At 49.2% G+C, this 22981-nt stretch overlaps 1 protein-coding gene across 1 annotated transcript in view; it reads right to left on the bottom strand.

Annotated features, from left to right (window-relative positions):
* YJEFN3 (YjeF N-terminal domain containing 3) overlaps positions 1 to 22981 on the bottom strand; it is a 50956-nt gene that overhangs the window by 6788 nt on the left and 21187 nt on the right. The window contains exons 2-4 of the mRNA XM_038739894.1: positions 20422 to 20530; positions 9191 to 9301; positions 8498 to 8611 (exon numbers count right to left, since the gene is read on the bottom strand). Of these exons, the coding sequence (XP_038595822.1) occupies positions 8498 to 8611; positions 9191 to 9301; positions 20422 to 20530 (334 nt within the window). The remainder of the gene's footprint in view (positions 1 to 8497; positions 8612 to 9190; positions 9302 to 20421; positions 20531 to 22981) is intronic.

Genomic DNA, 22981 nt, shown 5'->3' with positions numbered 1-22981 from the left:
AGAAACCACCAGCCCTAATGGCTTTCAGAAGTCCAATTCACTTATGAAGAGTACTCTGCTGGTGGAAACCAGGCACCCAGCCGGCTTCTGCCACTTCAGATTCATTCTGACTTACTGTAATTCAGCTCTCTCTTCTGCTCAGCAACACTTAAACTCCCCCCTCATCGACTTCCAAGCCTGCAGCCCCCACCCACTATTCCAAACCTTTAACTCTCTCCTGAAGCCCCCAATTCTCCCTTTTTCCCCTTAACTCCCCTTCTCCCCATCTCCTCCAAACCCTCCTTCCCATGCCTCCTGGCTATCATGGAGAAGAGTGGGAAGTGGTTCTTGTGTTCCCAGCCGCTTTATCAATGAACTCTCAGCAGGGAAGGAATTGTGGGATTGAGTTGTGGGTTTGGCTACAAAAGCAAAGAGAAGCCTGCCTTTGGACCCAGACCAGGCAACGGCAGAGTGGTAAGCAGGGACTCTTCAAGTTTTTTTGCTTTTTTTTTCCCTTCAACCTCCATATCCTTCCAGGAAAAAAAGGAACATCCCCATGCCTCCTGACTGTCATGGAAAAGAGTGTGAAGCGCTGTCGAAGATGACACCATATTTTCATTTTATTTCTCTTTCCTTCTCTTTCACTATCTGCACTTCCCCTACTTAACCCCTTGTAAATAACCATTCTATCAGTAGTGAGAGTCTCACTTATTGAGAGACTGTACAAACCACATTCAAACAACTGGAGGGCAGGAGGCCAGGGAAGAATTTCTCTTTTTTATGTGTTCTTCCACTGGCCTGACCCAGAGAAGGGGGCTTCTGGGAAAGAAGAGTTCCCCTGTTCTTGATTGCCTGGCTGGAATGGCAAGAGCCTGCGCTTTTCTCTTTTTTAGGTTTTGAACTTTTTCTCTCCCACTCCTTTACTCTCTACAAGCATCACTTCCATTTCTTTTTTATGGTATTAAGCACATACTTTGTGCCAAGCACTGTGCTAAGTGTTGGGGTAGATATGAAATAATCAGGTTGGACACAGTCCTTGTCCCACATAGAGCTCACTGTCTTAATCCCCAGTTTACAGATGAGATAAATGAGGCTAAGAGAAGTTAAATGATTTGTCCAATGTCACACAGCAGACAAGTGGTGGAGCCAGGATTAGAACTCAGGCCCTCTGACTCCCAGGCCTGTGCTCTTTCCACTAGGTTACACTGCTTCTCCATTCCCTTTCTAATGGGAACAGTCATTGCTGAGAAAGGATGGTGTCACTTATTGCACAGCGGCAAATGTGGGGTCAATTTGTACTCTCCCAAGTGAACGATTGCCTAATTGATAAATTCCCAGCCCTGGGTGAGGTTGGAGGATGGCTCATGGAGATGGGTGCTGGGTGCACCTTGTTTTGGAGAGGACTTTCCTCATTGGACCACTGGCCACCAGGGGGTGGTTTTGCACTCAAATGATTAATGGGAAAAGCCCTTCCAAATCCTCCCAGAGACAGGCGTGATTGCCTAGTGACTCTGTGTTGTTTGGGGAAAGCACCATCCCCCCCATCCACTGTCTTTCTAGTTGAGCAGAGGGAATACGTTCTTTTTTTTAAAAAAAAAAAAGACTGTCCCAGGCCTTAGTGAGTCTCTCAAAGTATGGTATACAGTGATGACTTACAAAACTAAAATTCCTCTATCCGACCACAACCTCCTCACCTGCCTTCTCTCCCACATACCCCCTCCTTACAAAATCCATCCTGTTCTCCACCTGCTCCAATTTTCTAGAGTCACCGAGCTCCATCTGGCTCCATAGCCAGAGTTGGCTCCATAGAGTCAACACAGCCCTCTCCACTGAACACAACTCCCTCGCTCCCCTGTCCCTCTGCCGATCTTGTACCACTAACCCACAGCCCTGGAGCATCTCCACAGTATGCTTCCTCCTCTACATGAACCGCAGCAATCAATCAATCAATCAATCAATCGTATTTATTGAGCACTTACTGTGTGCAGAGCACTGTACTAAGCTCTTGGGAAGTACAAGTTGGCAACATGTAGAGACAGTCCCTACCCAACAGTGGGCTCACAGTCTAAAAGGGGGAGACAGAGAACAAAACCAAACATACTAACAAAATAAAATAAATAGAATAGATATGTACAAGTAAAATAAACAAATAAATAGAGTAATAAATATGTACAAACATATATACATATATACAGGTGCTGTGGGGAAGAGAAGGAGGTAAGATGAGGGGGATGGAGAGGGGGACGTGCTGGCGGAATACAGAAATCAAGCCAACCTCATCATCCATCTCAATTCATCCTCCCTTGCTTTGACTCTGCCCTCTCTTCCTCCTGGCAACACTACTTCTCCATTCTTATTAACTCCCTGCCCTTGCCAGCTGTTTCAGACTTTTAACTCCCTCCTCAACTCCCTGTCCCCCACCCCTCCCATCTCTTGCTCTTAATGACCTGGCCACAAACTTTAATCAATAAAGTTGAAACCATCAGATGTGTTTGCCCTAAAATCCTCCATGCTTCTCTCCAGTCCCTCTCTCCCTCCCCCTGCCCCTTCTTTGGCTCTCATCATTATCAGCAATAACTCAAGAGGAGATCTCCCACCTCCTCTTTAAATCCAACCCCTCCTCTGTGCCCCTGATGCCATTCTTTCACATCTTATCAAAACACTTGCCCCCTCCTTTCTTCTCTTCCCGACTGCCATGTTCAACTGTTCCCTTACCAGTGGCTTCTTCCCCACTGCTTTCAAACATGCCCATGTATCCTTTATCCTAAAAAAAATCCTCCCTTGACCCCACGGCTCCCTCCAGTTCTCACCCCATCTCCCTCCTACCATCTTCCCCAACTCCTTGAGAGCTTTGTCTACACCCTCTGCCTCTACTTCCTCTCCACTAATTATCTTATTGACCCCCTCCAATCTGTCTTCTGTTCCCTTTGCTCCATGGAAACTGCCCTTTCTAAGGTCACCAATGACCTCCTTCTGGCCAATCCAATTGCCTCTACTCCATCCTAATCCTCCGTCTCCCTCTCAGCTGCATTCAACACTCTGGACCACCTGCTTCTCCTGGAAACTTTAACCTCGGCTACACTGACATTGTCCTCTCATGGTTCTCCTCCTATCTCTCTGGCTGCTCTCTTTTCTCTTTCGGGAGTGCCTCCTCTGCCTCTCACTCTCTAAATGTGGGAGTCCCTCAAGTCTCAGTTCTGAGTCCCTTTCTATTCTCCATCTACATCCCCTCCCTCAGAGAACTCATTCACTCCCATGGCTTCAACGACCATCTCTACAAAGATGATCTCAAATCTACCTCTCCTGTCTACCTTTTCTGCAGTCTCGCATTTCCTTCTGCCTTCAGGGCATCTCTACCTGGATGTCCCACTGACGCCTCAAACTTAACATGTCCAAAACAGAACTACGCATCATCCCACCAAAACCCTGTCCTCCCATGACTTCCCATCACTATAGACAGCACCACCATCCACCCTATCTCACAAGCTTATAACTTCGACATTATCCTTGACTCATCTCCCTCATTCAGCACTCATATTTAATCTGTCACCAAATCCTGTCAATTCTACCTTCAAGATATCATTAAAATCCTCCCTTTCCATCCAAACTGCTACCATGCTGATCCAATCACTTATCACATCCTGCCTTTACTACTGCATCAACCTCCTTGTTGATCTCCCTGCCTCCTGTCTCTCTTCACTCCAGTCCTCACTTCACTCTGCTGCCCGGATCATTTTTCTACAGAATTGTTCAGTCCAGGTTTCCCCACTCCCTCATCAAACAGAAACACCTTACCATCAGCTTTAAAACACTCAATCATCTTGCCCCCTCCTACCTTACCTCTTTGATTTCATATTATAACCTAGCATCCTCACTCCTCTAATGCCAACCTACTCACTGTTCCTTGATCTTGTCTGCCTCACTGCCAACCCCTTACCTACATCCTCCCTCTGTCCTGGAACTCCCTTCCCCTTCATAATAATAATAATTATTATGGCATTTGTTAAGCACTTAACTATGTGACAAACATTGTTCTAAACTCTGGGGTAAATACAAGGTAATCAGATTGTCCCATGTGGGGCTCACAGTCTTAATCCCCAATTTACAGATGAGGTAACTGAGGCACAGAAAAGTTAAGTGGCTTGCCCAAGGTTACACAGCAGACAAGTGGTGGAGCTGGGATTAGAACCCACATCCTCTGACTTACAGGCCCGGGCTCTTTCCAATAAATCATGCTCCTTCTCTAGACAGACAACCACTCTCCCCGCCTTCAAACCTTAATTAAAATCACTTGTCCTCTGAGAGGCCTTCCCTGACTAAGCCTTCATTTCTCCAACTCCCTCTCCCCTCTGTGTCACCCTGGCACTTGGATTTGTACCCTTGTACTCTGTTCTCCCTACCAGCCATCTCACAGTGTGTGCCCCTGGGCATGTGGGGCCTGGCCGAGAGAGTTGTGGATGGTTCAGTGCCAACCATCACTACTACGGCAAAACAACTCAAGTAGGTGTCCTGCTGGCAGGAGGACTCACCTTTTCCCTCTTAACCACTGGTGTCTGAGCAACACTCACCCAAACGGCAAAGTGCCAGAAAGGGTGCTTGACTGTATTTTCACAGGTACCAGGTGTCAGTGTGCAACAGATTCTCAGTGGACAACAGTCACACTGTGAGCAGTGACATCTTGAACCAAAGGGCCACTCTACATACTTCCCTAATCCCTGATGATGTTCCCAACCACTTTATTAGTAAAATAGGAACTAGGCGTAAACTCCCCAAGGGACTCCGTCCTGTCCATCCCTCTCCAACCACTCTACTGCCTACTGGAAAGAGCACAGTTCTGGGAGTTAGAGAACCTGGGTTCTAATCTTGCCACTAGCAGTGTGGCTCAGTGGAAAGAGCCCGGGCTTTGGAGTCAGAGGTCATGGGTTCAATTCCAGGCTCCGCCAATTGTCAGCTGTGTGACTTTGGGCAAGTCACTTAACTTCTCTTTGCCCCAGTTACCTCATCTGTAAAATGGGGATTAAGACTGTGAGCCCCCCGTGGGACAACCTGATCACCTTGTAACCTCCCCAGCGCTTAGAACAGTGCTTTGCACATAGTAAGCGCTTAATAAATGCCATAATTAATTAATTAATTGCCTGCTGGCAAGTCATTTCGCTTCTCTGGCCCCCAGTTTCCTCATCTGTAAAATGGGGGTGAAAAACCCATTCTCCTTCTTCCTTAGACTGTGAGCCCTAAGTTGGGCAGGGACTGTTCCTGATCTGATTATCTTGTGTCTACCTCAGTGCTTAGCACGTAGTAAGCACTTAAATAACATAATTATTATTACTACCCCTTTTTCTTTCTCCTTCTTCCCAACCATCTCTCAAAGAGTGGTCTTCCAACTACTCTTTAAATCTCTTCCCTCTATCTGTGGCTCTGACCCATCCTCTCTCCCCTCTTAAAAACAACTGATCCCATTTCCCTCCCTTCCCTTTACTGTTCTTCAACTTTTCACGTTCTGGTGGCTCTTTCCCATCTGCCTTCAAACATGCTCAAGCCTCGCCCAGTCTAAAAAATCCTCCTCTGGACCCCATGGCTTTCTCCAGCTATGCCTGCTCCCATTTCCATCCAAACTCCTTAATCAATCAATCAGTCAACCAATGGCATTTATTGAGCACTGACTATATGCAGAACACTGTACTGAGCACATGAGTCCAATATAACAGAGTTAGTAGACACAACAGTGCTGCTACTGCAGTGTGATTTGCATACTTAGTGTCTCTACTTCTACCTCTACCTCTACCTCCAGCTTTAGTCTTGACCCACTACAGTCTCGTTTTTGCCCCCTCCAAAGTCACCCACAATCTCTTCATAGTCAAGTCCAATGGAATCTACTCTGTTCTGTCCTTACCCTTGACCTCTCGCTTGCCTTCAACACCGTGAACCACCCCCCTCTCCTTAGGACAGTATCAGATTTTGGCTTTGCTGCTTCAATACTCACCTCGTTCGCCTCCTCCCTCTCTGCCCGCTCCTTCTGTTTCTTTTGCTGCCTTCTCTTCCACCTCTCATCCCCTATCCATGAGGGTTCCACCTGTCCCCTCCAAGTCACCATCCTTCTCATAAAGACCCTTCGATCCTTCCCTCATCCTGTCCTCCCTCGTCACCCTCAGCTTTCTCTTCTGATGGCTAGACAACCCCAGGAGACTAATTTTCCAACCCCGGTCATCCAACCCAGAGTTCCTGGGTGATTGTTAAGGTGAGGAGGCCTCATTATATTCCTGAGGCCCCCACTAGATTTCCCTGAATCTAGCACTAACATGGCCTAGTGGAAAGAGCCTGGGTGTCAGAGGACTTGAGTTCTAATTCTAGCTCCACTTGTCTGCTGTGTGATCTTAGGAAAGTCAATTAACTTTCCTGTGCCTTGGTTTCCTCATTTGTAATATGGGGATTAGATACCTCTTCTGTCTCCCCCTTAGACTGTGAGTCCCATATGGGACAGGGACTGTGTCCAGCCTGATTATCTTGTATGTACCCCAGGGCTCAGTACAGTGCATAGCACAAAGTAAGTGCTTAACAAATACCATTTTTTTAAAATTCCCCTTTTGCCAAAAGATCCCAAGGTTTTAGGTCACTGGGACCCTTCTAGGCAAGTTTCTGGGTTCAATCTGGTTCTCTCCCATCCAGCTAACAATGATAATAATAATAATAGTGGGATTTGTTAAGTACATATTATGTGCTGAGCACTGTGCTAAGCACTGGGATAAATACAAGATAATCAGGTCAGACACAGGCCCTGTCCCAACTGGAAACACCTGGAACAATAATTTGAGATCACATCGCTAGGATCTGATGCCAATCTGATTTTTTATAAAATAGCCAGGCTGGCTATTTTATTGTGTTTCAGTAATGCCTTTCCCAGTCCATCCTGCTCCACAGACTCCCATTCTGCATGCCGAAAGTCATAACCCTCCAAACCTCCTAGATCACAAACCCAGGCCCTAAGTGCTCCCTGGGACCGACTTTCCACCCCATGATTACCTGGGGGATTCGGGGACTAGCCAACTCCAGGAGCTCTCTGGACCTGTGGGCCCCAAAGCCCTCTCTTCTCCGTGAGCCATGACTAATAGCCAGAGGCAGTGTGATTTCTTGATGGAAGTGGGTGATGGATGATATGGGCTCAATTGCTGTCTTACCAGGAGACCTTGTGTTCTGGGTCACCTGGTTTTCCAGAATGGTGAGGGCTTGCAGAGCACCATCCACACTCCCTAGATTAGTTCCAGCTGCATGTCCAGTTAATGGCACACATGGGGTCCTCTATGGCTCTGGGAAAGGCTGAGAGCTTTAGCTGAGGCAGCATGGACTAGTAGAAAGACCACAGGCCTGGAAGTGAGGAGTCCCAGGTGAAAGTCCTGGATCTGCTGCAAGATCATCAGAATTGGTTGGAGTGAGATATCCCTCATTTCCCCTACTCCTTCTCCCTTCTGTGATGCCCTTGAACTTGGGTCTGTCCCTTTTAAGCACTTGATATTCACCCACCATCAGCCCCACAGCTCTTAGAGAAGCAGCGTGGCTCAGTGGAAAGAGCCCGGGCTTTGGAGTCAGAGGTCATGGGTTCAAATCCTGGCTCTGCCACTTGTCAGCTGTGTGACTTTGGGCAAGTCACTTCACTTCTCTGGGCCTCAGTTCCCTCATCTGTAAAATGGGGATGAAGACTGTGAGCCCCCTGTGGGACAACCTGATCACCTTGTAACCTCCCCAGTGCTTAGAACAGTGCTTTGCACATAGTAAGTGCTTAATACAGTGTGTACAGTACTGTGTTCTGTACACAGTAAACAGTCAATAAATAGGATTGATTGATTGAAGGAGGGAGGGAGAGCTCCAAAGGAGACCAGGAAATCTGTGAGGACAGAGACACATTTGTGAAGGAAATTAGAGAAGCAGCATAGCCTAGTGGAAAGAGCATAGCTCTGAGAGTCAGAGGACCTGGTTTCTAATCCTGACTCTGCCACTTGTCTGCTGTGTGACCTTCTCTGTGCCTCAGTTACCTCTTCTGTAAAACGGGGATTAAAGCTGTGAGCCCCATGTGGGACATGGACTGTGTCCAACCTGCTTATCTTACATGTACCCCAGCACTTAGTACAGGACTTAACAAATACCATAAAGAAAGGGCCCTCCTCTCTTCGGTAACTGCTCTCCGTATGAAGGGTGGGCAGAGGAAAGGGGAAATGGTGGAGTAGAGGGGAGGCAGCTGTTTCCCCAAAACACCCAGATGTTTCTAAACTAGTGAAAAGCATTCACAGGATGCTGCTGTATGGTGTCTTGGGAGACTCAATATTTCTGCAGCTGCTAAGCAGCCCATTGAGCTCTTCCCTGGGGAGGCCACAGGAGAGGGGCAGATGGAGGGAGAGAGTTGGATGGAGGAGAGAAACAAGAACGAGGGAGAAACCCCGACAGAGGGTTACCAGCCATTTTTGAGGCTGCCCATCAAAAGAGTGGGGAGGCCTGGGGTTTGTCTCATGCCCGCCTCATGACCACTCACCTCTGTAGGAAGGTAAGAGAGGAAGGGAATGTCCATCTTCTCACACTGGGTGGTAAAATCCCGGTACAGCGCATCCAGCGAGCGTTTTGGGTAAAAGATGGTCGGCTCATACTCCTGGAGGTGAGGGGAGGAGAAGGTGAGATCGGTCAGGAGCCACCTCCCAAGGGAAGGCTCACTCCTTCCTTCCCCAGGTGGCCTCTTGGGTGAGTCTGACAGAGGACACACCCACCCAGGAATTTGGGGCTGAGGAGAAACAGGTGGTCAATTTCATGCCACGGGTTTTGGGTGTCGAAGAGGACGCTTTGTGCCAGGGTTGCCTGGATACCCTGGGACCACTTTCCACCCCACTCCCCACCTCAGAAAGAAATATGGGTGCTGGCAAAGGGTTCGTGGGCAAGAAGTATGTGATGGGTTATCAGAGGGGAAAATTAGGAGTGTTGGCTGGACCAACCCTAGCCACGAGAATGGGTGTCCAGGAGGGTGACCACCACGTGGCTCCGCCAAGCATCCTGTTGCAATAGAGACCAAATCCGGGGTCACCTAGGCCGTGGCTCTGGCCCAGCAATGACCTAGAGCCTGGGTTGATGGTTCGCATTATACTCCGCCCATTGGAGCTGTACCCAAGATCCTTGGGCCACTCCCCTCCTGGCTGCCACCTTTCAGGGGGAGAAGGGCCAGGGCCCAGATACCTACAAACACCCGCAGGTGCCGGGCGCACACCAAGCCGATGGCCCCGTTCTGCTCAGGCCCGCACACCACCAGCACCGTCGGCTGCTTCTTGGGCAGCGAAGCCACGGGGAACACCTGGGGGGAGCAGAAAGGAAAGCTGCAGAGAGGAGAGGCCTGATCCCTAGCTCTCAGCTCCCAGAGGGAGACACCAGTACACCGCTGCCTTCTTCTCGTTTGAAGGCTCGTCCCTCTCCCATCCCCATGACATCACCCTCTCGGAGGTGGAATTCCACAGCCAGACCGATGGCAGCGGCAAGGGCGGTGACTCTTTTATCAGGATTCTTGGGCCAGGAGGGCACTCTCCCTCTGGCAGTGCCCGGGTAATTTGAGCTGAAACTGGTGGCTGCAGCAGAGGTAAGAGTGGGAGCGATTGTGGGGCGGGGAGGGTTGGCGGGAGGAGCAGAAAGGCTCTTCGATAAGCCTCTTGGGTCTTCCCCCTCAACGGGCAATAGGCCCTTGGTGACTGCTCAGAGGCCAGGCTGAAACAATGATGGGGAGGAGAAAGAAGTGGAAATAGATGAGAGATGCTGGACAGTGATGAGGCTAAGGGGGCAATGGAGAGTGAGGAGGGAGCAGGCAGGGGAAATGAATGGTCCCACTCAAGTGATCTGTTGACCCCAAGACTTTGATAGCCACCGGCCTAATGGACAGGGCACTGGGTTGGGGGGTCGGAAGACCTGGGATCCTGTCCTGCCTCTGCTGCTGGTTCACCATGTAACCTTAGTAGGCCTAACTTCTCTGGATCCCCATGCATCAAATGGGGAATGGAGCTCCTTCCCCTCCCGCCTCCGTGGGCGTGTTGGGAGGAAGGCCCAGAAGCCACTAAAGGTCTTGGGCTTTTCAGAGGCAGCGGGGCGCCGGGTACAGGGCATCACCCCAAGTCGGGCTCGGTAAGTGTGGAGGTTTCGGCAGGTCATCTTGGCTCTTCAATATCCCGGCAATGATTTATGCTGTCCGGGACATCCACTGCCAGAGTCCCTGTTCCCCAGCTGCGTTTGCTTTTCCTGCTCTGACAGTAGCATCTTCTGCCGTCCGGGCGCAGGATGGAGTCAGACAAGGGGCTATTGAGAGCCTCGGCGGGACTCTGACTCTCTCTCTGCTCTGGCTTGGCCCAGGCCCTCCCTGTGTCAGGGAGTTTCCGATCTCCCACGCACCTTGGAGTCGCCAGGGATGGAAGAAGATGGCAGAGGAGCAGCTGAGAATGACGTGGGTGCCCGCCAGTATGAGGGCATTTTCTCCAGGTTCCCGAGATGCCCTGGGGGCTTGGCAGGGGCATCCGGTGACTGGAAAAGATGGGGTCTCCCGGGCCCTGGGAGAGGGACTGAGCCAGCTGCCCACTGCCCCTCCTATGCCCTCTAAGGCCCAGGGTCTCCCCTAGGTGTTTAAAGATGGGCAGCACCCACAGGGTGGGGAGGGAGGGGGGAAGGGGCAAGCCCGAGGGAGGGAGGCAGAGTCTCTGTCCCGCTAAAAAGATGACAAGACGTGGCAGATGGATCTAAGTTCCAACTCTCCCTCCCTTCCCTTTCAGGTTCAACATTCAGGACACCCTCAACTGATTTCCCTTTCTCCACAAAGTCTGGGGAGCGGAAAGGAGGGGTCAGCGTATATTCAGAAAATGCAGCATATACCCCGGCAGGGTAGCAATAACAAAACTGACTTTCCCCAGCCAAGCCACGGAGAACTGGGTTTGAATGAAAATGAGAATGTGCTTCTCTTCTTGATGGATAACTCCGTCCTGTCCAGAGAGAGGTGGGGGAAGGTGGCAGAGAGGCAAAGCCATAGCTTTTTGTAAAACTCTTTCCCACATTTTGAGTATTTTTCCCCCTTTGGTACCTTTAGGGGCAGATTGAGGGTCTGTTCACCCCCACTTCCCCTGGGGTGTAGGGGGACAATATCAAAAGGGATCTTTGTTCCACTTTCAATTATCCAGGTTGTAGATTATCCATGCCCTTTGCCTCTCCCCCTCCAGTGGCCACATTTTTTGGTCCGTCATTCCCTCCATCAGAAGACAGACAGGGCAGAGAGTGGAGTGGGTAGTGCCCAAGAAAATGCTCGGTGGGGAGGGGAAGTTGGTGTTCTTTGCTAAAATGAGACTTTTTTGGGGTTATCCATGGATTTCAATTATCCATGCTCTTCCTGTCCCCCAGCCCCCAAGGTAATCCAGAGTTGGCTGTACATCCCGCTCCCCTCAAAATGAACATCTCCCCCTCCTCTTCCCCAGCCCAGCCCAGGCAGCCGGAATAAACATTCAGTCCCTGTTGGCCCCAAGCCATTAGCGTCTCTCCCTGGAACACTTTCGCCGACATAAAGAGGGGCTTATGATCTGGCAGGGGAGGCTTGGATGGAAACATTGACATAACCCCAGTTACTGTTGAGTGATTAAGCTTCGCTCTAATAAAATGCAATGTAAGTAATATCAGATATATAAACACTTTCCTGTAGGAAGGGGAAAGAAAAAAAGGAGTTCACCCTCATTGGGTACTTTGTTTTCCTTTTTACCTGCCCTCAGGATGACCTCTAGGACTCCAAAGGGTTCTGCTCCAGCAGCCACCCCCTTCCCGGCTTTTCCCAAAATGCCCCTCTTCCCGAGTCTACCATCCATCATAGCTGGGAATGGTTTCCTCTCCCTGTCTGCGGCCCGCAGGAGGTGGAAGCTGAGGGAGATTCTGGCCTCAAGTAACACAGAGGCTCGATGAGGCAGGGGAGCAGCTGAGGGGGGAGTCTCTTGCACCCACTGGCTTTCCCAAGAGGTCAGAAGAAATGAGTCCAAGACCCTCAAGCAGCAGAGGTGGGAGGGAGCTCAGGTGAGTGAGGAGGAAGCAGCCCGGTCGGGTGGATTATGGGCCCTGCACCTAGGATGAGGGCCAACAGCCACAGGGAAAGAGGCAAGGGCTGACTGGAACCCAGAGACTCAAGAGATCCCCTTCAGAACAGAGGGATCCACTCCACGACCCCTATGAATTTATCACCAATACTCCCAGCCTCGCTCATCCCACGTCTCGGACAAGCCCCAAGAGTTTCTGACTGGGGCTGGAAAGATTCAAAATGGCAGCTTCCTGGTCCGTGGGCTCTTTGAAGACCACCCCCCCCCCCAAAAAAAAAACTTCACTCCTTTTGTACCCCAGTGCTCTAACTGAACAGTTGGCATTTCTGGTTCGGAGGCCAACTCCCTTCACAATCAAAACACAGAGAAAGAGGGAAAAAGAGAGAGTGAAAAACAGGAAATGTCAAGGCCCACTAGAAAACCCTGCCCATAAACTGCTACTATAAAAGGGGCAAGGGATGGAGGACCTGAAATCACTTGTTGGGAGAGATGAAGGGGGCATGTGGCTAAATCCTCAAAAGTTAGGAGATGGGATCCAAATTGTGCGAGTTGCCAAGGAGAAGGCTCCTGTACCTCGCACCTTGGGCCCAGTTCTCCAGGCAGGTTTCTGGCTCCCTGTGACCTCCAAGGTCAGAGGGAAAGAAGAGAAGAGGAGGAAACAGTTCCTGCCTCTCCCATGGTCCCGATCTCTTCCGTGGTCCATGTTCCATCATGTTGGCCCCCATCATGGCTTTGTCAACTTCAACCCTCTCCCCTTTCCTCCTGAGTCTTTCCAGATCCAAAATTACTAACCTTGGAAAAATTAATCTTTATTCTATTTCTAAAGATCTCCAGGGATAGAGGATCTGGGTCCTCCCTCAGTTGCCTCTGTTTAACCTGCAAAATTGGTGGAGGAGAGACCCATAACAGGCTATTAGAAGGAAAAATTGGCGATGTAGGAGAGACGTCCCTAATGGTGGCTGATCATTTGACTCCCTGTGGTTTGACATTTGGGCAATTTCACTCCCAGTCATTTCATTCCTGATGACTGAAGTGGAGCAGGTGTTAAAGATCAAAATCAAATGACCAGGAATCAAAAATGAGCAGAAGGATATTCTAGCTACCTTTTTTTTTTAATGATACTTGTTAAGCACTTACTATGTGCCAGGTGCTGTACTAAGTGTTGGGATAGATACTAGATAAACCAGATTGGACACAGTCTCTGTCCTACCTGGGACTCACAGTCTAAGTAAAGAGGATTTAACCCTCATTTTATAGATGAGGTAACCGAGAAGGGAAGTGACTTGCTCAAGATCACACAGCAGAGAGGTGGTGGAGCTGGGATTAGAACCCAGGTCCTCTGACTCCCAGGTCCTGGCTTTTTTTACTAGGCCACACTGTTTCTGGGCTGGTGGGTCCCCTGTCTGGTGAGGGTATGGTACAGGATGACTTTATGTTCAATATTTTTATTTTTAGAGCTTGGACTCTGGTTGCCTTAGCTCCTGCCCCTCAATTCCATGATTCAGAAGCAGCATCTATCGATCAATCAATCTATCAATGATATTTATTGAACACTTACTGTGTGCAGAACACTGTACTAAGCCCTTGAGAAAGACCCTACAATAGAGTTGATAGACATGATCCCTGCCCACTAGGAGCTTAAGTCTACAGGAGGAGACAAACATTAAAATCAATTATGGATAGGGGAAATTGGCATAATAATAATAGTTGTGGAATTCCTAAAGTGCTTACTTTGTGCCAGGCACTGTACTAAGCACTGGGGCAGATACAACCAAATCGGGTTGGGCATAGTCCCTGTCCCACGGGGGGTTCACAGTCTTAATCCCCATTTTACAGATGAGGGAACTGAGGCACAGAAGTCAAGTGACTTGCCCAAGGCCACCCAGCAGACAAGTGGCAGAGGCGGAATTAGAACCCAAGGCCTTCTGACTCCCAGGCCCATGCTCTATCCACTAGACCACCTGGGGCTAGGGTGAGTATCAAAGGGGTGCATGGCCAAGTGGATAGGTGATGGAGAGGGGAGGGAGGGTAAGAGAAATGAGGGCTTAATCAGGGAAGGCCCCTTGGGGGAGATGTGATTTTAGGAGGGCTTTGAAAGTCGGGAGAGTGGTGGGTGGTCTGTTGGTTATGAGTGGGGAGGGAGTTCTAGTCCAGAGGGCAGACATGGGTGAGGGATTGGCAGTGGGATAGATGAGAAGCAGCGTGGCTCAGTGGAAAGAGCACGGGCTTTGGAGTCAGCTGTCATGGGTTCAAATCCCGGCTCTGCCAACTGTCAGCTGTGTGACTTTGGGCAAGTCACTTAATCAATCAATCAATCAATTGTATATATTGAGCGCTTACTGTGTGCAGAGCATTGTACTAAGCGCTTGGGAAGTACAAGTTGGCAACATATAGAGACAGTCCCTACCCAACAGTGGGCTCACAGTCTAGAAGGGGGAGACAGAGAACAAAGCCAAACATACTAACAAAATAAAATAAATAGAATAGATATGTACAAGTAAAATAGATAAATAGGGTAATAAATATGTACAAACATATATACATATATACAGGTGCCGTGGGGAAGGGAAGGAGGTAAGATGGGGGGGATGGAGAGGAGGCGAGGGGGAGAGGAAGGAAGGGGCTCAGTCTGGGAAGGCCTCCTGGAGGAGGCGAGCTCTCAGTAGGGCCTTGAAGGGAGGAAGAGAGCTAGCTTAGTGGATGGGCAGAGGGAGGGCATTCCAGGCCTGGGGGATGACGTGGGCCGGGGGTTGATGGCGGGACAGGTGAGAACGAGGCATGGTGAGGAGATTAGCGGCAGAGGAGCGGAGGGTGCGGGGTGGGCTGTAGAAGGAGAGAAGGGAGGTGAGGTAGGAGGGGGCAAGGTGTTGGAGAGCCTTGAAGCCCAGGGTGAGGAGTTTCTGCCTGATGTGCAGATTGATTGGTAGCCACTTAACTTCCCTGTGCCTCAGTTACCTCATCTGTAAAATGGGGATTAAAACTGTGAGCCCCCCGTGGGACAACCTGATCACCTTGTAGCCTCCCTAGTGCTTAGAACAGTGCTTTGCACATAGTAGGTGCTTAACAAATATCATCATCATCATCATCATCATGAGACTGAGGTACAATGAAGAGGCTGGCATTAGAGGAGCAAAGTGTACAGACTGGGTTGTAATAGATCAGTGGGGTAAGATATGAGAGGATGAGCTGATTGAGTGCCTTAAAGCCAGTGGTGAGGAGTTTCTGTTTGATGCGGAGTTGGATGGGCAACCATCGGAAGGTTTTGAGGAGTGGGGAGATCTGGACTGAACAGGGTTATTTTTAGAGAAATGATCCGGGCAGCAGAGTGAAGTATGGACTGGAGTGGGGAGAGGCAGGAGGCAGGGAGGTCAGTGAGGCGGCTGATGCAGTAGTCAGAGAGGGATAGGACAAGTGCTTGGCTGGTAGCAGTTTGGACCAAGAGGTGGATTTTAGAGCTGTTCATAGTGTCCTGAAAAAGGAACATAGAGGTTCTGGAGCAAGTGGTGGGGCCAAGATTCCCCCCAACACATACACGCACCACCCCCAGGAGAAACACTCTAGGTTCATTTGGCCTTGGATGGACTCCCGCCAAATGATATATATGATGTCATTATGTTGCATTGTGTATTCATATGACATCACGTGTGTCTATCTACCCAGTAACCCCAAGGGCCGGCAGTCGCGGCTCTACTCCAGAGAAGCAGCGTGGCTCAGTGGAAAGAGCCTGGGCTTAGGAGTCAGGGGTCATGGGTTCTAATCCCGGCTCTGCCACATGTCTGTTGTGTGACCTTGGGCAAGTCATTTAACTTCTCTGAGCCTCAGTTACCTCATCTTTAAAATGGGGATTAAGACTGTGAGCCCCACATGGGACAACCTGATCACCTTGTATCCCCCCCAGGGCTTAGAACAGTGCTTCGCACATAGTAAGTGCTTAACAAATGCCATCATTATTTTTACTTGCTTCCATTGTACTATCCCAAGTGCTTAGTGCGATGCTGTGCCCTCAGTAGGCACTCAATAAATAGCATTGACTGATTCCTATTTGCATAAGTCCACACTTGACCACTTTGAAGTTGAAAAGTCATTTTAGTTCCCCAAAAAGTGGGCATGTTGTGTTTTTTCTCTTTGATCCTTGTCACATGGATCTACAACCGCAAACTGGAGAACCTAGCTTTTGCCCATGGTGGGCCGCCAGCACCTCCCCAGTCCAATCAGTCGATCAACTATCTGATTGATCCATCCTGGGTGCAGAATGGCTGCCCGGCCTGAGCCCAGGATTTCTGGCTCCTCCATCTCCGCATCGCCATCTGCCTCCTCTCAAACTCCAAACCTCTCCCTGTAGGCTCATCTGGGAGAAGCCTTCCCTGACTAAACCCTCATCTCCCTACCCTCTTCTCCCTCCCTTCTGCATTGCTTAGGCACTTAGGTCTGTACCCTTTAAGCACTCTGACACCCTACCCCCAACCCCAGAGTGCTTATGTCCATATCCTTATACACTTATCCTTTTCCTGCCCATAATTTATTTTAATGTCTGTCTCCCCAACTAGACTATCAGCTGTTTGAGGGCAGAGATTGTGTCTACCTCCTCTATTTTATTGTCCTCTCCCAAATGCTCAGTACAATGACATGTACACAGTAAGCGCTAGATTAATTCCCTCAACTGATGGACTGACTGATTAGCTGGAAGGGATACGAAGGAGCATTGATGCCAAGCCGAGACATCCCCGCTGGAGCCTCAATTCTACGTGAGCCCCGACCCCCCTTCCCCTCTAATTTCACCCCTGTTCCTCAATCTTTCTTACATTCCTTTTGTTTTCTTTGTTTTTAACAATGCCAAAAACAACAAACATTGTGGCATATGAGTCGGGACCTTTTTATGTGCATAATGTGATAGGAACATTGGGTCTCACATTGGGTTTTTCAGCTGTACAAGCACCTTTGTGTGAATTTCAGCCTCAATAGCTTCCTCTTCAAGTATGAGGGGCAACTCTTTTTTCTAGACCCACTGTCCTATTTCTTTTTAAGCCAATTTGAGTGATTGTCCTACCTTATGTACTCCTTTATTATCTGGAAGCAGTGTGACCTAGTGGAAAGAGCACAGGCCTGGGAGTAAGGGGACCTAGGTTCTCATCTTGGCTCAGCCACTTTTCTGCTGTGTGACCTTGGGCAAGTCACTTTACCTCTCTGTGCCTCGTTACCTCATCTGTAAAATGGGGACCCTACTCCCTCCTATTTAGACTGTGAGACCTGTAAGGGACAGGGACTGTGTCCAATCTGATTATCTTGTATCTGCCCCAGTGTTTAGTACAGTGCTTGGCACATAGTAAGCATTTAACAAGAATAATAATAATAATCTGTAAGTTAAGAAGCAACTTCTCCTATTAAAGGCTCCCACTCCTCCCTCCCAAAGGGTTACACCCATCCTTCACCTGAAAAGCAAGAAAGTATGTCTAATAATAATAATAATGATAATAACGACAATAATGGTAACAATAGTAAGACTAGTGGTATTTGTTGTGCCAGGGGCTGAGTTAGATACAAAACAATCAGGTAGGATGCAGTGTGATTGGGAAGCAGCATGGACTAGTGAATAGAGCCCTTGCCTGGGAGCCAGAGGACCTGGGTTCTAATCCTGGCTCCACCACTTGCCTGCTGTGTGACCTTGGGCAAGTTACTTTACTTCTCTATGCCTCAGTTACTTCATCTGTAAAATGGGGATTAAGACTGTGAGCCCCATGTGGGACATGGACTGCGTCCAACCTGATTAGCTTGTATCTACCCCAGCGCTTAGTGCCTGACACATAGTAGGCACTTAACAAATACCATTTAAAAAATCCCCATTCCAGAGGGGGCTCTCAGTCTAAGCAGGAGGGAGAATGCATATTTTATTCCCATTTTAGAGGTGAGGAAACTGAGGCCCATAGAAGTGCAGTGACTTGCCCAAGATCACACAGCAGGCATGTGGCAGATCTGGGATTAGAACCCAGGTCCCCAGGCCAGGGCTCTTTCCACTAAACCACACTGCTTTTCCATGAGACTTGGAAAATTCCCTTGTGAGTAAAACTCCCCTGCAATCATTCATGGCTCTGGCCTGAGAAGATGGGGAGGGTTAAAAGCTAGGTGTGGTTGGTTGAGTGGGGAATTGCAAGGGGAGGTGGAGGTTTCTCTCCCCCACCCCACAGCCCTGAATCCTGCTCCCCACTCCCCAAGAGGACAGAATCCACCTTCTCTCCTCGAGCCCTGGCTCCTGTTTCTCCTTTGAAGCCCGTTAATAACCGAGGGGCGTTCATCCAGAGAATCCCTGAGAGCCCATTCCCTGGCAAGCCATTGCTGGAGAGTAAACATGCTCATTCCTTGAAGGTTCTAATCCAGTGCAGTCCCCTCCTTTTCTCCCCCCACCCCCCAGCTCTCCAAGATGCCAACATCAAAGGGCAGTAGGAAGGGGCAAATGGGCTCAGCAGTGGAACAGGGGAGATGACAACCCATAGTCCTTTAGCTCCTGCCCAACATCCGATTGCCTTTTATGTGCCTTCTCTCACCACTGGGGAGAAAAAGCCTAGTGGGTCTTTGTGGCAGGTGCATCTGAAGCTGGGAAACAGAGGAGTTGTGTTTCCGCTTCCCCCAACCAGACGGGCAGAGCCATGGCACGGAGTTGCCCGCAGATCACCGGCTGCTCTGTGTTGGTGTGTACCTTCTTCCATTCGTGGGGGTAAATGGGTGTATTCATGTGAGAACCTGTATGCATGGTGAATTTGTGTGTGTGTGTGTGTGTGTGTCTGTATGTGTTGTATCCCCAGGTTATAGCCCCCTCCCTGCCCCAGCCCCCAACTGCCATTTCAGCATTTCTGTGTCATTAACTGAACACTTGGATACTGACAACTCCCCATAGCCCTTATGCACACATTGTACACAACCTATTACTTTAAACATTAACTCATGTCTATATTCTCTTTTCCTTCTTTCTCCTACCTGTCATTTATTTTAATGTCTGCCCCCTCACCCCACTAGATTGTAAGCATCTCGAGAGCAGAGATCTTGTCTACTAACTCTACTGGATTCTCCCAAGTGCTTGGTACAGAGCTTTGCACCCGCTAGGTGCGCAATAAACACCCTTGATTGATTGTGTGTGCATGGATCAGTTGTGTGTGAGTTTGTACATGTGTACCTATTGGGTGATGTACTGCGGGGAGAAAAGGGTTCTTCTCTCATTGAATTTTGAAGCTGGAAAGATTTCCAGAAATCAGTCAATCAATCAGTGGTAAGAGCATGGTGTAGTGGATAGGGCATGGGCCTGGGATTCAGAAGGTCATGGGTTCTAATATTACTCTGCCACTTGTCTGATGTGTGACCTTGGGCAAGTCACTTCACTTCTCTGTGCCTCAGTTCCCTCATCTGTAAAATGGGGATTGAGAATGTGAGCCCCACGTGGGTCAGGGACTGTATCCTATCTGATAAACTTGTATCTACCCCTGTGCTAAATACAGTGCCTGGCATATAGTAAGCACTTAACAAATACCACAATTAGTGGTATTTATTGAATATTTACAAGGTGAAGAGCACTGCAGTAAACATTTGGGAGAGTACAGTACAACAGAGTTGGTAGACACAATCCTCTGCCTCCAGGAAATTACCATTTTACCATCCAAGGAGATTTCACAACCCCCTTCAGTTTCCCCTTTCCCTCTTGGATATGATGATTATGGCATTTATTAAGCGCTTACTATGTGCAAAGCACTGTTTTAAGCACTGGGCACTGTTCTAAGCGCTGGGCACTGTTTTCGGCACTGGATATCCTCCTCGTTGAGAGGTTCTTCCTTAGGTCTAGCTCACCTTCCCCCCGCTGCAGTGTCCATCTGTAGGACTGTGCTTCTCATTACCCAAAAGCAATCTACTAGTTTTTTTAAAGGAGAAATGGCCACCCCCACAAATTCTTGCAGCTTTTCTACAGTCGCCTCCAGCAACCAAAAGTCTTACTCTGGTTTTCTCAAGAGCAGAGGGGAACTATGGCAGCCAGCTGACCTTGGATGAAGAATGCTAGGTCCCCCCACCTGCCCTCCTTCAGCCACCCCCACAAAGACCCCTAGGAAAATCCCCAAACTCTCTCTGAGATCTGGGGACCCCCACGCTCCTGCTGCCTATAAGAAAGGCTGACGTCCGGCTGGAGTGGCTGGCTCTGAAAACCAACATGACGTTCCCCGGCACCTAATCCACTTAGTCTACAATGTGTTCCCCGCCCTCTTCTTCTCTCTCTTGTCATCATCCCACAGATGTTGGTTTGGGAAATTCTGGGATTGGTGGGTTGGAGCCCCCAGGGGCCAAGGGAGGGAAGCCAGGCATGTGTAATCCTTAAAGGGCTACTCGGGGGTCTTACCTTGGTCACGGCCATGGCACAGGCATGTCCACAGATCTCCACCAGCTGCTGCCGCCCAAACTTGTAATCCTCAATCAGCTCCTTTTCCATGGCAGCCGCCTCCACCTTGCTGAAGAATGAGAGGCCCAGAGGGGGATAGTTAGCTGCCAAAGGTCAATCAATCAATCAATCAATCAATTGTATTTATTGAGCGCTTACTATGTGCAGAGCACTGTACTAAGCGCTTGGGAAGTACAAATTGGCAACACATAGAGACAGTCCCTACCCAACAGTGGGCTCATAGTCCAAAAAGGGGAGACAGAGAACAGAACCAAACATACCAACAAAATAAAATAAATAGGATAGAAATGTACAAGTAAAATAAATAAATAAATAAATAGAGTAATAAATATGTACAACCATACATACATATATACAGGTGCTGTGGGGAAGGGAAGGAGGCAAGATGGGGGGATGGAGAGGGGGACGAGGGGGAGAGGAGGGAAGGGGCTCAGTCTGGGAAGGCCTCCTGGAGGAGGTGAGCTCTCAGCAGGGCTTGAAGGGAGGGAGAGAGCTAGCTTGGCGGAGGGGCAGAGGGAGGGCATTCCAGGCCCGGGGGATGACGTGGGCCGGGGGTCGACGGCGGGACAGGCGAGAACGAGGTACAGTGAGGAGATTAGCGGTGGAGGAGCGGAGGTTGCGGGCTGGGCAGTAGAAGGAGAGAAGGGAGGTGAGGTAGGAGGGGGCGAGGTGATGGAGAGCCTTGAAGCCCAGGGTGAGGAGTTTCTGCCTGATGCGCAGATTGATTGGTAGCCACTGGAGATTTTTGAGGACACACAGTATTCAATCATGTACATTGGTGCTGAAGTGCCCTGACTCTCAGCCTTCTCTCTCCTTCCCTTCCTCACTCCCCCCACCCCAACAACCTGCATTTCACCAGTATCGGGCCCCAGTGCTCATACCAGTCATTTGAGAGCAGGAGTACTTGGTAATGACATTTACTGAATGCCAATGAGTGCATCAAGAAGTAGCATGGCTTAGTGGAAAGAACATGGGCTTGGGAGTCAGAGCATGTGGGTTCTAATCCCGGCTCCACCACTTGTCTGCTGTGTGACCTTGGGCAAGGCACTTACCTTCTCTGTGCTGCAGTTCCCTCATCTGTAAAATGGGGATGAAGAATGTGAGCCCCATATGGGACAACCTGATTACCTTGTGTCTACCCCAGCACTTAGAACAGTGTTTGGCACATAGTAAACACTTAACAAATACCATAATTACTATTAACACACTGGACTACGTAGACTGTGAGCCCCATGTGGGACAGGGACTCTGTCCAACCTGATTAACTTGTATCTACCCAAGTGCTTAGAACAGTGTTTCACACATAGTAAGCATTAAACAAATACCATAATTATTGTTATTATTACTAAGCACTTAGGAAAATACACTGAAGTACAAGACACCTTCTCTGCCCACAAAGAGCTTATACTCTGACAGAGGAGGTAGACAGACAAGTATCTGTGAAAAGTGGAATCAAAATAAAGGGCTGAGGATAGGGACAAGAACATACAAAAGTACTACAAATGGCTGTTGGGTTGATAGACTGCAGGTGTTGGGAATTAGTCTAGGAATAAAAATAATAATAATAATAGTATTTGTTAAGCATTTACTCTGTGCCAAACACCATAGTAAGAACTGGGATAGATACAATATGGACAGATTGGAAGCAGTCCTTGGGCTGCTCACAGGCTGTGAGAAGGCTGAGGGGGAGGGAGAACATGTGTTTAATCCCCATTTTACAAATGAGGAAACTGAGGCCCAGAGAAGTGAAGTGACTTCCCCAAGATCACATGGCAGGCAAGTGGTGAGCCAGGATTAGAACCCAGGTACTATGACTCCCAGCCTTGGGATCTTTCAACTAGGCCATGCTGCTTCCCCAAACCTAAGAAGGGTAGTTGGGATGAAATTCTAGGAGGGCTGAGGATTGGCATTTTACTGAGGGAAGAGAGTTCCAGGACGGGGAGCAACATGAACAAGGGGGTTGGAGGTTGAGCGAGATAAAAGTGGTGAGGAATACTGATATGTGAAATAGAGAAAGTTCATGGAGAGCCTTGAAGCCAATGTTAAGGAGTTTCCATTTGATGCAGAGGGAGCTTTGAGGGAGAGGGGAGATGTGTGATGAGTGATCTAGACAGGGCATGGGGTATGCACTGAAGTGGGGAGCAGATAGAGGCAGGGAGATGAGCGAGGAGGCTGATAGAGTAGTCTAGCTTTGATATAACCGGTTCAGAAGAGAAACAGGCTCACAGCTGTCCTTGTCTGCCTCCTAAATTCAGTTTGGGAAGACCATCTCTGTTCCTTCCTCCCCTCTCTTCCACCCTTTGCCCTCAAAGAGGACCAACCGCATGTCACCTAGGCTGGGCCAGCTTATCTGAGTCCCTCCTCATGTGGAGGGGATTCTGGCCAAGTCTCTCTCCACCGAGCTGCCGAGGCACACACATATTCATACACAGTAAGCCTGCTAAGTACAAGCTGGCGCTGTGCAGCTTCCAATGGGATCATAATTGTTCACATCTGGCAG

Source organism: Tachyglossus aculeatus, chromosome X1, assembly GCF_015852505.1.
Source record: "Tachyglossus aculeatus isolate mTacAcu1 chromosome X1, mTacAcu1.pri, whole genome shotgun sequence".
Lineage (NCBI taxonomy): Eukaryota > Metazoa > Chordata > Mammalia > Monotremata > Tachyglossidae > Tachyglossus > Tachyglossus aculeatus.
This window is presented reverse-complemented; position numbering and strand designations above follow the sequence as displayed.